Source organism: Artemia sp. Qi Xiang Cuo, chromosome 6 (assembly GCF_049724085.1).
Source record: "Artemia sp. Qi Xiang Cuo chromosome 6, ASM4972408v1, whole genome shotgun sequence".
NCBI lineage: Eukaryota > Metazoa > Arthropoda > Branchiopoda > Anostraca > Artemiidae > Artemia > Artemia sp. Qi Xiang Cuo.
The window spans coordinates 61,936,982-61,951,397 of record NC_142799.1 but is presented as its reverse complement, the minus strand read 5'-3'; the positions used below and the strand labels follow the sequence as shown (position 1 = coordinate 61,951,397).

The following is a 14,416-nucleotide window of genomic DNA, read 5'->3' as shown; positions in this document are numbered from 1 at the left end:
AAATGAAATTACAAGAGAAGTAAGACATTTCAGATACAATATTTGTTTTTGGGCAGGGGGGGGGGGTTAATCATAACAATAATACTTATTTGATTGTCTTTCATTTATGCTAATTTGTTTAGAAGTGAACCAGTTTTTCTCATTCCACCATACTTATTGCTATAGAATAGGATCACCGATTCAATTGAAAAATAAATATAGTGCTTCCACAGTCCCCAAATTTGTTGGTTTTCCCCAAATTTCTTCGAAACAAACACAGTTTTCAGAAATTTTCCCAAAAAATGGCGTTCGTAAATCTGTACGAGAAATGCATATAATTTTGTTTTTGTAAAAAATTAGCTTTCGGGAAGATTAAGTAGAGCACAATTTTCTATTGTTTTCCTATAATAAAAAAAAAACTAACCATCAATGCCTTAAAATCGTCAGCGGAACCTCAAATTTTTTATGATTTCCCTATAACATTTTGAATAATGAAAAGAAAGTTGGACCGTTTAAAGAACTATCTCGAGGTTTTGCAACATCTATGAAAACATGAATTACTTTGATTGATTCAACAGTTTATTGTTTATCTAGGATAAATATTTGCTGACTGCCCGAAGAAGGTCTACGCATTTGAATATCGAAACTTCGTATATTATTTAGTCTAAACAAATCGGCCGGTCAATAAGCAATTTCGCAATCCACGAAAATTTTCTATTTACCTTGTAATAGCTTTGTTGACGGATTGATTCATAATTTTTAGGATTTTTCTATTAGGTAGAATATCTACTTGAGGTTCTAGTTGGCTTAATCAGTTTTAAACAGATATTTAGAACTTTTTTCTTTAACCGGTCATCCGTAGGTTGTTCAAAAAATGGAGGAAAATATTAGGTGAATCAGAGTTAATAAAAGAAAGACAATATGTAAATATTTTGGTTGAGACCTCTGCTCACCCATCTCAGTTCATAACTGGGAATAAATAATATCATAGGCAGCGCAATAGCGCTGCCTAAGTACAGTACGATCTTGGCACAATGCATTATTATTATTATTTTTTTTTTGCTTTTAGACCAGGGCACTTCGTATCGACGGAATTGTCGTAGAAACTTCGAAAAGGGCTCGTTCAATTGGAAATTGGAAGGGCTTGTGCCCTTTTTAGTAGGCAAAAGTGACAGCAAGGCACCTAACACCCCTTCCACGCCCACCATTTCCCCAAAGACATCCAATCAAAATTTTGAGATAGCTATTTTGTCCAACGTAGTTTAAAGATCTGGAAATTACGTCTTTGAGGATGACAACCCCCACCCCCCACCCCTCAGGGCAAGGGTTCCAACTTATGCCTTGGGGGCATACAAGGTTTTTATAGAAAACGTTGTCGTAAAAACACCAGAAAGGCTCATTCGACTGGAAATTCAAAGGGCTAGTGCCCCTTTAAATAGTCGACAGTGATTGGAGGGCAACTAACCCCCCTCTCACGTCCACCATTCCCCCAAACAAACCCAATCAAAATTTTGAGATAGCAATTTTTTCAACGTAGTTCAAAGCTGTGGAAATTAGATCTTTGAGGATGACAACCCCTCAAAGCCCCTAGGGCAGGGGTTGTAAGTTATGCCCTGAGGCATATAAGTTTTTATAGAAAGTGCTGTCGTAAAAACTTCGAAAAGGGCTCATTCGATTGGATATCGAAAGGGTTAGTGACCTTTTTTATAGTTGAAAGTAATTAGAGGGCACCAAACACCCCCCCCCCTCTCACGCCCACCATTTCCCCAAACACGTGTAATCAAAATTTTAAGATATCTATTTTGTTCAACGTAGTTAAAAGTTCTGGAAATTAGGTCTTAGAGGATGATAACCCCTCAAGAGTCCTCAAGGCAGGGGTTGTAAATTATGCCCTATAGTAGATAATTTTATAGTAAGCACTGTCAAAGAAAGCATCAAAAAGAGCTCATTTGATTAGAAATTGAAAGAACTAGTTCCCTTTTTAATAGTTGAAAGTGATTGGAGAGCAACTAATCCCCTTTTCACGCCCTCCATTTCCCCAAACACCTAATCAAAATATTTAGATAGTCATTTTTTTCAATGTAGTTGAAAGTTCTGGAAATTATGTCTTTGAGGATGGCAAACCCCCATATCTCTCAGGACAAGGGTTGTAAGTTATGCCCTGGGGGCATATAAGGTTCCTATAGATAGCGTTTTCGTAGAAACTTCAAAAAGGGTTAAACCGATTGGAAATTGAAAGCCTCCACAACCCTCAAGGCAAGGGTTGTAAGTTATCACTGGGGGCATATAAGGTTTTTATAGAAAGTACTAACAAACTCACCGCAAGACCAAACCACCTGAGGCCAACACAGCTACGCACGCCCCTCCTCCGTCCCAATCGATTCAAAGCCTCCCTTTTTACACCATCTCACAAGGTTCCCATTTCCTTTAAATCTTTCTTTATGACGTCCTCCCACCCCAGACGAGGATGACCTGCTTTCCGTTTACCCTAGACGGATGGTCGAAAAGAACATTCTTCGGCAATCTGTCATCTTTGATCCACAAAACGTGCCCTAGCCATCTCAACCTTTCTTTCATTATAGCCCTAGAGAGCGTTATTGAACCACATTTTCGTACAGCCTATTGTTTGAAATACGGTCAGTCATCCGGGTACCCAGAACAATCCTTAAGCAATTTCTCTGGAATACATCTAGCAAATCTTCATCCGATTTTCGAAGCGCCCATGCTTCAGAGCCATATTTGACTACTGTCATCGCTGTAAATTCTAATATTCTAATCTTGGTTTTCAGACTTATCTTCCTATTCTTCCAAACTTTTTTTAATTTTGAAAAAACACCATGAGCCATGGCTATTCTACTTCTAACATCTTCACTGCTCCAACCATCTTTACTAATAATACTACCAAGGTAAGTGAAGCTGCCCACTTGATCAATCTTTTCGTTAACCAACGTCACCTTTTCATCTTCACTTATTCCTAGTGTTATAGCCTTAGTGTCATAGTCATCTTAACATTAATTTTCAAACCTATTCTAGCACCCTGAACTCGCAAAACCTCTAAAACTTCATTCATTTTGCTCACACTTTCCTCTAGGATGCTTAAATCATCAGCATAATCTAAATCCAGGAGGCTTTTTCCCCCCCTTTTATTCCGCGGTCTCCCATTGCCTTTCCTGTGCTCCTTACTACAAAATACATTAAAATAATCCATGTAAAGGGAAATAGAACAAAGCCCTGCTTATCTCCTGATTTGATACAAAGCCAGCTGCTAACCTCATTTCCTACCTTAACCGCAGCCGTGTTTTTTGTGTATATAGCACTGGTCACTTTAATGTATTTGTCTGGTATACCATACAAGGATAAAAGCTTTGCTAAAGCCCTTCTATCAACAGAATCAAACGCTTGCTCAAAATCTATAAAACTAAGGACCAAAGGTATTTGCAACTCAGGCACTTCTCAATTATTAACCTAAGAGTGAAAATTTGGTCGACACATCCTCTACCTTTTCTAAAACCGCACTGTTCTTCTATTGAAACTTTGTCTACGGCATCTCTCAATCTAAAAAGTATCGTATTACTAAGTAATTTGCTACCTACAGAGACCAGACTAATTCCTTGATAATTACCACACTCAATTTTATCACCTTTCTTATAAAGTGGCTTAATTAAGGTTTTCCTAAAATCATTTGGTACTTCCCCTTTTTCAAAAATCATATTCATAATCTTCAGTAGCTTGTTTCTAACCTCAGAGCCACCATATTTAAGAAACTCATTTACCACCCAATCAGCACCTTGAGCCTTATTCTATTTTAATCCTTTTAGTACTGTTGTTAATTCTTCCTCGTAGAACAAATCTTCCCTCACATCCAACGCTTCACAAACTTTTTCATTTTCCTCTATATCTTTACCTGCAACTCTGTCTCGGATTAGCAAACTCTCAAAATGTTCTGCCCATCTCTCTTTAATTCTTTCCTTATCGCTAATTGTGGCCCCATTCCTATCTTCGCTGGGCCAAGTCCGGATTGACTACTCCCTCTCAATTTATTGACATGCCAATACAATATTTTATTATTCTGCCGTCTAGCTGCATCTTCCTCGGCAATTTTATCCATCGCCTCCACTTCACACCTCCTTAGTTCATATTTTAATGCTTTCTTTACTTTCTTTACATTCCTTTTGTTTTCATATGATCTATCACTCAGATAATTTTTGTACAAGTCCTTTCTCCTTACTATTGAACATAAAGCTTTTTCACTAATATTCTTAGCTGCAGTCCTTGCTTTCTTGCCTACGACACCTTCAGCAGCTTCGCAAATTATTTTTCTAAAATTATTCCAACCATCTTCCACATTATCAATTTTTAAAATCTCTAGTTTAGTATTCAACTGTTCCTGGAAAGTTTCTCTGAAATTCTCATCCTTTAGTCTACCAACATCATAACTTCCAAGGAGGTAGTTACCCTTCCGAAATTTGAGCTTTAAATTAACCATAGACACTACCAGATGGTGATCTTTACTTTTAACATCAATAACAGCACTCCAATATACCCTAGTATCTTGTATTGATCCTGCCTGTCTTCTTTGGTAAACTATAACATAATCAATAAGGTTTGCTGTCTTACTATCACGTGAATACCAAGTTAACTTATGAGCCATTTTATGACCAAACACCTTGTTGGTTATAACTAGATTGTTGTACCTACAAAATTGCAAAATTCTCTATCCATTACTGTTTTATTTTCCTACACCAAATTTACCTAAGCTAAGATACCATCTATCCCTATTTCTACCGACCTGGGCGTTAAAATCTCCTAGTAACAACATCATATTTCTACCTGGGACCCTTTCTATTTGCGCCTGTAAAAACAAGTAAATTTCATCTGAGTCACTAGATTTTCCGTCAGTCCCTTCTAAAGGGGCATATACTACTATAACTGATACCCTAAACTTTTTAGTCATTAGACGAGCTATTAGTATCCAATTATTAATACCTTTCTGTCTTAAAAAGACTTAGTAGCTTCCCTATTCATCATGAGCCCTACTCCCTGTCTATGCACCCCATCATTCGTGCCTGAGTAAACAAATTCTATATAACCTAATTTCAGGCTTCCTACCCCTGAGATATAAGTTTCTGAAACTCCTAATAAGTCCAGTTCGAATCGTCTGAATTCATCAGTCAAAATGCTGATACAATTGTCATTTTTTGACGTCGTAACATTCCAAGTTCCAATTTTCATTGTTGTCCTAAAAATTTCAAAAAGGGCTCATTCGATTGGAAATTGAAAGGGATAGTGCCCTTTTTAATAGTCGAAAGTGATTGCAGGGCAACTAACTTCCCTCTGACACCCACCATTCTCCCAAACACATCCAATCAAAATTTTGAGATAGTCATTTTGTTCAACGTAGTTGGAAGTCCTGAAAATTATGTCTTTGAGGATGACAAACCCTCCAAACCACTCAGGGCAAGGTTGTAAGTTTTGTCCTGGGGCCATATAAGGTTTTTATAAATAGCATTGTCGTAGAAACTTCAAAAAGGGCACATTCAATTGGGAATTGAGATTGCTAGTGCCCTCATTAATAGTCAAAAGCGATGCGAGGGTGGATGCCCCCTCCCACGCCCATCGTTTCCCCAAACACATCCAATTAACCTTTTGAGATAGCCATTTTTTTCAGCGTAGTTGAGAGTTCTGGAAGTTATGTCTTCGAGGATGACCACCCCCCACCGCCCTCAGGGCAGGGGTTGTAAGTTATAACCTGGAGGCATACAAGGTTTTTATAGAAAGGGTTGTCGTAGAAACTTCAATAAGGGCTCGTTCGACCGGAAATTAATAGGGCTAGTGCCCTTTGTAATAGTAGAAAATGATTGGAGGGCAACTAACCCCCCTTTTACGCCCACCATTTCCCCAACCACATCCAATCAAAATTTTTAGATAGCCATTTTGACCAACGTAGTTTAGAGATCTGGAAATTACGTCTTTGAGGATAACAAACCCCCCACACCCCTCAGGGCAAGGGTTGCAGCTTATGCCTTGGGGGCATATAAAGTTTTATAGAGAGCATTGTCGTAAAAACTTCAGAAAAGGCTCATTGAACTGTATATTCAAAGGGCTAGTGGCCTTTTTAATAGTTGACAGTGATTGGGGGCAACTAACCCCTCTCTCACGCCCACCATTTCCCCAAATACATCCAATAAAAATTCTGAGATAGCGATTTTGTTCAATGTAGTTGAAAGTTCTGGAAATTAGGTCTTTGAGGATGATAATCCCCTCAGAGCCCTCAGGGCATGGGTTGTGATTTATGTCCTGGTGGCATATAAGATTTTTATAGTTAGTGTTGTCAAAGAAAACTTTAAAAAGGGCTCATTTGATTAGAAATTGAAAGGGCTAGCACCCTTTTTAAATTTCAAAAGTGATTGGAGAGAAACACTGGTGATAAAAGTGATACACTGGGGGCATTTGAGGTTTTTATAGAAAGCGCTGTCATAGAAACATCAAAAAGGGTTCATTTGATTGGAAATTGAAAGGGCTAGTGCTCTTTTTAATAGTCGAAAGTGATTGGACGGCAACAAAATTCCCTCTGATACCCACCATTTCCCCAATCATATCCAATAAAAATTTTGAGATCGCCATTTTGTTCAACGTAGTTGAAAGTCCAGGAAATTATGTGTTTGGGATGACCACCCCCCCCCCCCACACCTCAAGTTAAGGGTTGTAAGTTTCGTCCTGGGGCCTTATAAGGCTTTTATAGATAGTGTTGTCGTAGAAACTTCGAAAAGGACTTATTAAATTGGGAATTGAGAGGGCTAGTGCCCTCATTAGTTGTCAAAGGCGATCGGAGGGCGGATGTCCCCTCCCCCACGCCCATCATTACCATAAATACATCCAATCAAAATTTAGAGATAGCCAGTTTTTAAGCGTAGTTGAGAATTCTGGAAATTATGTCCTTTTGGATGAAAACTCCCACAGCCCTCAGGGCAAGGGTTGTAAGTTGTGCCCTGGGGGCATATAAGGTTTTTATAGAAAGGGTTGTCGTAAAAACTTCAAAAAGGGCTCATTCAATTTTAAATTGAAAGGACTAGTACCCTTTGTAATAGTAGAAAGTGATTGGAGGGCAACTAAATCCCCTCTTACGCCCACCATTTAACCAAGCACATCCAATCAAAATTTTGAGATAACAATTTTTTTCAACGTAGTTGGAAGTTCTTGAAATCTTGTTTTTTGAGGAAGACAGCAACTTCACAGACCTCAGGGTAAGGGTTGTAAGTTATACCCTGGAGGCATAAAAGGTTTTTATAGAAAGTGTTGTGGTAAAAACTTAAAAAAGGGCTCATTCGATTGGAAATTGAAAGGGCTAGTGGCCTTTTTAATAGTCGAAAGTGACTTGAGAGCAGCTAACCCCCCTTCACCTCCGCCATTTCCCCGAACACATTCAATCAAAATTTTGAGATAGCCACTTTGTTCAACGTAGTTGAAAGATCCGGAAATTATGTCTTTGAGGATTGCAAACCCCTGTAGCCCCCAGGGCAAAGGTCGTTAGTTATGCCCTGGGGGCATATAAGGTTTTTATAGAAAAGGTTGTCGTAGAAACTTCAAAATGGGTTCATTCAATTGGAAATTGAAAGGGCTAGTGCCCTTTGTAATAGTAGAAAGTGACTGGAGGGCAACTAACCCCCCTCGCACCTCCACCATTTCCCCGAACACATTCAATCAAAACTTTGAAATAACCACTTTGTTCAACGTAGTTGAAAGGTCCGAACATTATATCTTTGAGGATTGCAGACCCCCCGCAGCCCCCAGGGAAAAGGTTGTTATTTATTCCCTGGGGGCATATAAGGTTTTATAGAAAGTGTTGTCGTAGAAAATTCAAAAAGGGCTCATTCAATGAGGAATTGAGAGGGTTAGTGCCCTCATTAATAGTCAAAAGTGATAGGAGGGCTGATGCCCCCCTCTACACGCCCATCTTTTCCCGAAACACTTCCAATCAATATTTTGATATAACCATTTTGTTGAACATAGTTGAAGGGTCTGGAAATTATGTCTTTGAGTATGACAACCTGTACCCCCCTCCCACGGCCCTCAGGGCTAAGGTTGTAATAAAAACTAGAATAAGATGGGGCCTTTTTTCTGTTGCTATAAAAGTATTTCTTCTATTTCATTTTTGAAGGTTTTTTTTTATTTGTTCTAGCGGACTTTTATTTATAAATTTTTTAGCTTTATTTCTACACTGAGGACGGTTGAATGAAAAAATTTACATTTTATTCACTGACTGTCATTTAGAAAAAAAAATCTTTATTATGCTACGTTTCCTTGTTTTTGGGGCACAAAAAAAAGCTTTGCTCCACAAGAATTTTGTAGATAACGTCATCCAAGGCTGTTACAGCAATTCCTGTTGATTAAGCTGCCTCACTGGCTAGGTTAAGATATATAAGTGCCTTCTGATCGTGTTAATCCACTAAGATTGTTTTTCTTTTTTCTTTTTTGAAGGACTCAACTACCAGTCTATCTGAAACACGGGGTCAAAATCAAGCAATCAAATTTGGTTGGATTCGAGGTGTTCTTGTAAGATGTCTTCTGTGTATTTGGGGTGTGATGCTATTTCTTCGGCTCTCCTGGGTTGTCGGCCAATCTGGAATATGTAAGTACATATAGAGATAACCCGTTGGTCAAAATAGTATTTTCGAATTATCTAAAAATATTGCAAAACCTTTCAAAATTTTTAAAAAAAAGTAATTTTAGTTTAGCCTTATTAATATTTTGTGCTATATTTCAAGTCCTGTAATTCTCCCCCTCTTACCCTCTTTTAATAAACAAAGAATTGTAATTTTTTATTAGCAAGGGAACCTATATCTAATAATCTAATTTCATTTGAAATGCTTAAATATTGAATAAGATACATCTTAATCTTATTTAAATAATGGTTGTCGTTCAGAAATGGAATCTAGTCTAGATTAGATCCCGGTGCCACGCCGGCTTACTCTCCCAACAAGGGGCCCGGTTGACGGCCACCGAAATATCGCAACACCACCGACGTACCCTTGGCGCGTTGCCACCGGCAGAGGTGGCGGTGAACGCATGACTTTGAATTAATTTTGAATTAATTCTAAGTTCAAACTTCTATTCGATGTTTTTACCAATATAATTGACGAATTTTGTGATACGGTATTTGAAGTTCTGTATGCAATAATGGTCGATGAATTATAATTTTGATAACTATTTATATTATGAATACATAGCTAATAGATACTTTAACTTTTATGCAAGGGTTCTGAAACGCCGCAGCCATTTCGTTTCTACCAGATTTCTATTTCTCTTGATGAATAACAATAAGACCAGCGTCCAGCCAGCGACTTTCGAAATTTTTAACTCGTGAATAGGCCCGAATCTGTTGTAAATTCAAGTTGAGATTTGAGAAAGACTAATGAAAATATTAATGTTTACGGTCAACATTGATCGTGCCGGCGGCGCGCCGCCAGTGCTGTTTTTGGCCCTTCCGCCACCGGCCTTCCCTTATCGTCGTGGCGCAGGGTTTTAATCTAGATGCTGTGACTCCAATTTTGAATGTAAATGTAACTACCAATTTACACAAAACTTGATTTTTTTTGTATTATTTTGCAGTGCATATAAAAATCATAAATGAAATTAGAATATTTACCTTTTAACAATACTGTCAAATCATGGAAATTTAGGGACGGGGGATGTATCTCTCAAAATCTATGGGGGGGGGGCATTTTGCTTATTTTGTTAATTTTTTCAATAGAATACACAACAAAAACCACTTTTTAATAAAATACCAAAAATGTTTTTTTTTATAATGTAGGGGGAGGCAAAATGCTTGAGAATTCTCGTGTGTAGGATTGATACTCCTAGGAATTTCTCCCAAGATATTAAAATTTGAGTCCTGAGCTCAGGAATTTGGTAAAAATTAAAAAAAATAATTGCCTACAAAAGTATATTAAACGAATCTATTATTATTTGATATCTCCCCAAACCTCAAGATTTTTTGTAAGTGAATTGTCCCTTTTATTCTCTAAGCCTGTTATTCCTTCTTTACGGCATGTTATCAAAAGCTGTTTCAAGTAAGGCTCTTTTAAATATAAAGGAGGCTATTACTCCCTCTTTTAATCCCTATTTCTTACATATATAGTTCGATATTCGTATAATAATGCTTCGAGAATGACAAACACGAAAAAATACAACTATCCAAATATTAATTAGGAGGGTATGTAGGAAAAGTTGGTCATAAAATATATTTTTTGTGTCTGCTTCAATACACTGCTTAGAGTACTGTCTCTGAAACTGGAAAACTCAATTCGAAGTTCTTAAATAATTTTAAACTGATTGGTTATGACGGAATTCTCATTCGGTATTTTTAACTTCCCTTGGGTAAATTTTTTTCTTTTTTTTTTGCGCCGCGAACGATTCGAGTACTTTTGACTTAGTACTTTCAATTTTCTTTCTGATGTGCCTTCTCCCGATATTCAGGACCACTGGTTTGATACAATCGCTTCTGGAAAACTAGGGCAAGTTCTAAGGAAAATATTCTAATGTTTGATCCTGATGAAATTAAGACCAAGTCAAGATCAATTTTAAATTTAATCAATTTTATATTTTAGGAACTGCCACGAAAGGCAGATTCTTTGCATTCCTAGATTGATATCAAATTTCCTTGATTCTGGCTTCGATTGCTATTAGTAAGAGTTCATGCTTACAGTTCGTTTCCCCAAACTATTTGAAAAACCCACAGTTTGTAATTGTAATGGCTGTATTCAACAATATGATTCAACAATATTTGTTGATTTTATCTTGTATATGTACAGTTGCTTTGTTGGATGATAAAAACCTTCTACTAATTTTCAGCCAAAAATAGGAAGACAATTTTATCTAAAAAACACAAATATTCCAATGTATTGACAAATGTGAGTGTTCGGGCTGAATAAATAAGATTTTTGCAATCCACATTTGTAATTTGGCCTTATTTCTATGTTTCAGAAGGGAGGCGGGGTGGGTATTGGAGTGTAAATTAATCAGAACTTTAAAAACTACGGAAAATTAAAACTTTTACATGCCAGCTTCATGTCATGATTAAGACGGAAGGTAGAATCCCTAGATCTGAGCTCAAGTAGTAACCAGTTCGAACCCTAGCCAGAAGAAGACAAAAAAAATGGGGTGTAACTATCAGTAGGATTTAAAGCTCATACACACGATTGGTCACTCCTAATGAAACGACTAATGAATCTGGGCTGCAGCACCTAGAGAATGACTGACTGCTCTTTCTGAATATCTTGGGTTCCTCTGGGGGGAGGGGCCAAGATGTAAGAAAATTTGCCGAATCCTTTGAAGGGCTTATTAGTAGTGCCAGAGCTACTTTACAAAGCAGATTATTTAGATTTGGCTGTATGCCAACTACCGGCATCTACAAACAGGGATTGGACTTCAAATGGAGACAGTTTGACTTGAAGCGCCTTTTAGTTAGAGAACTTTGCGCCATTTTTAAGTGATCGTACTAGAGGATATAAATTTTAAATTCTTTACAAACAACACTACCATCACAATTTTGGTTGTTCAAAAGTAAATTTCATCATTGAACTATGATAAAACGCAATTTTTCATTAGGGTGTATTGGTGTGCATTACTTGATGAAATTCATCATTTAAGGGGTGCTAGTCTGCACCCCTAAAAATCCAGCAATTTTGTTAAAAATTCTTAGATAAACCGTGTAATTCTGGTGTGTATGAATGGTATGGCGATAACCTAGTACCCGTGCAAAGGGATCTTTTCGATGGCATGTACACTAGCTTAACTAACATTATACTCTTCAATTATGATTTATTTGTTTGTTTTTTCCTTTACAGTAGAAGCTGTGCTAATTATTTCCCTGGCTTCCGTTGTGACAACTATTACTACTCTTTCAATGTCTGCCATAAGTACCAATGGAGCAATCAAAGGAGGTTTGTTTTGTTTTTTCTCTCATTTGTCACAAGAAAGTAGTAGAACAAAATATTGATGGTACTTTCCTGGGCTTCCCATGGGCCCTGTATATATTTGTATATATTTGATTCTTCAATCATTATTAGTTTAATCTAAGAAATTCTGGCATGAATTCAATTCCTCCTTCCTGTTAATGCATCAACGAATCATCCATTTTATACAATTTGTTTTCTCTTTGGGACTCGTTGAGATTCTCACTGTTGCTTCTCTTCTAACCTCAGATTTTAATTACAATTCGATGTGATCATCCCTGTTACTTTTTTTCTAACCACAGATTTTGTCGTCCATTAAATTCATTTGAGTATGCTACACTTTACTGAAAAAATACAAATGAATGTGCATTGTCAGTTTAATAGCCATATACTGATATTTAGTAATCAAAATGTTAATATTATTTGATTTATTGAAGTTATATAAGTAAAAACATTTATATTTTTTCAGTAAAGTGCAAATTATGTTATGGCCTTGGGAAGGCATAAGGGTTTTGAGCCCAACTTATGTTAATTTCGGCTCGTTTTGATTTTGAATCGGTTATTTATTGTAATTTCTGTTCGTTTTGGGTTTCATTTATTTGTCGATGCTGATTTGTGGTAGTTTAACGCTTGTTAGATTATTTGATTTTATTTTTGCTCAATTTTTGTTTAATTTTTGTTTGAGATCTTTACTTTTCTTTGAAAAATTTATTTTGTGGAAAAATTAGTTTAATTAATTTCTTTTCGTTTTATATTGACGTAGTCTTTTCAGGGAAAAAAAATAATACTTTAAATCTTTTCGTTTTTTTTAAGACTTTATAGTTTGGCCTGCTTTTTGTATGCTGGAGAAAAATTTTCATTAATTTTTAACAACATGCACCCTTTTAAAAACCCGGACATTAATAGTAGTGTTTAAGTTAGTTTCATACCTCCTCTAGTTAACCTGAAATGGAAAACTTGATACCATTCGCAAAAAAAAAAATGTTTACTTTCTTTGATAGATTGGATACACTTACGCTATTTTGATTTGGTTAAATCTTAAGAGGAGAATTAGTCCCTAAAGTTTGAACATAATGCCCTCTGTCGTTCTTGGGATACTGCTGAGATGCCTTATTGGGAATTAGCATTAACACAGTGCATTTTGATTTTATCTTAAGTTAACATTTAGTTTTTAAAAATAATGGGCAAATGCGAGGGTGGGCGTGGGAGGGGATTTGTTGCCCCGTAATCACTTTCGATTATTAAAAAGGGCATCAGCCCTTTCTAATTTCAATCGAAGGAGCCTTTTTCGAAGTTCCCACGACAAATTCTTCGATACGAAGTGCTCGGGTCTAAACAACAAAGAAAAATATAATAAATTGTACCCACATCGATCTTTGCTATAAAAATTCCAAACCTTCCAATCACTTTGGACTATTAAAAGGGCACTAGGCCTTTCAATTTCCAATCGAATGAGCCCTTTTTGAAACGAAAATGCTTTCTATAAGCGCTTTATATGCCCCCTCGGCATAAATTACAACCCTTACCGTAAGGGCTGTTAGGGCGGTTGTCATCCTCAAAGACCTAATTTCCAGAACTTTTAACTACGTTAAACAAAATGGTTATCTCAAAATTTTGATTGTATGTGTTTGGGGAAAAGGTGGGCGTTAGAGGGGTGTTAGTCGCTCAACAATCACTTTCAACTATTAAAAATGGCACTAGCCCTTTTCAAGTACCAATTAAATGAACCTTTTTGAACTTTCTAACCCTCTAAATTTCCATTTGAATGAGCCCCTTTTGAAGTTTTTACGCCAATTCTATCTATAAAAACCTTATATGCCCCCAGGGCTTAAATTACAATTTTTGCCCTTGAGGCTCTGGGGGGTTTGTCATCATTAAAGACATAATTGTCAGAACTTTCAACTACGTTGAAAAAAATGACTAACTCTAGACCTTGATTGAATGTTTTTTTTTTGAAATGGTGGGCGCGTGAGGGATGTTAATTACTCTCCACTAACTTTCGACTATTTAAAAGGGCAATTTGAATTTCCAATTAAATGAGCCCTTTTTGAAATTTCTACAACAACTTTCTATATAAACCTTATATGCCCACGGGGCATAACTTACAACCCTTGCATTGAGGGATGTGAGGGGGCTATCATCCTAAAAGACAGAATTTCTTGAACTTTCAACTACGTTTAACAAAATGGAAATCTCTAAATTTTGATTGGATGTGTTTGGGAAAATGGTGGGCGTGAGAGGGCCGTTAGTCGATCTCCAATTACTTTCATCTATGAAAAAAGGCACTAGCTCTTTAGATTTCCAATTGAATGAGCCCTTCTGAAGTTTCTACGACAACGCTTTTAATAAAAATCTTATATGCCCCCAGGGCATAACTTACAACCTTTGCCCTGAGGCTTGTAGGGAGGAGGGGTTGTCACCCTTAAAGACCTAATTTCCAAGACTTTCAAGTACGTTGAACAAAATGGCTATCTAAAAATTTT

General features: G+C 36.9%; 1 protein-coding gene across 1 annotated transcript in view; it reads left to right on the top strand.

Annotated features, from left to right (window-relative positions):
- Positions 1–14,416, top strand: part of LOC148951480 (bumetanide-sensitive sodium-(potassium)-chloride cotransporter-like) — a 177,904-nt gene that overhangs the window by 41,249 nt on the left and 122,239 nt on the right. Inside the window, exons 3-4 of the mRNA XM_089090904.1 lie at positions 8,458–8,608; positions 11,826–11,921. Of these exons, the coding sequence (XP_088947030.1) occupies positions 8,458–8,608; positions 11,826–11,921 (247 nt within the window). The remainder of the gene's footprint in view (positions 1–8,457; positions 8,609–11,825; positions 11,922–14,416) is intronic.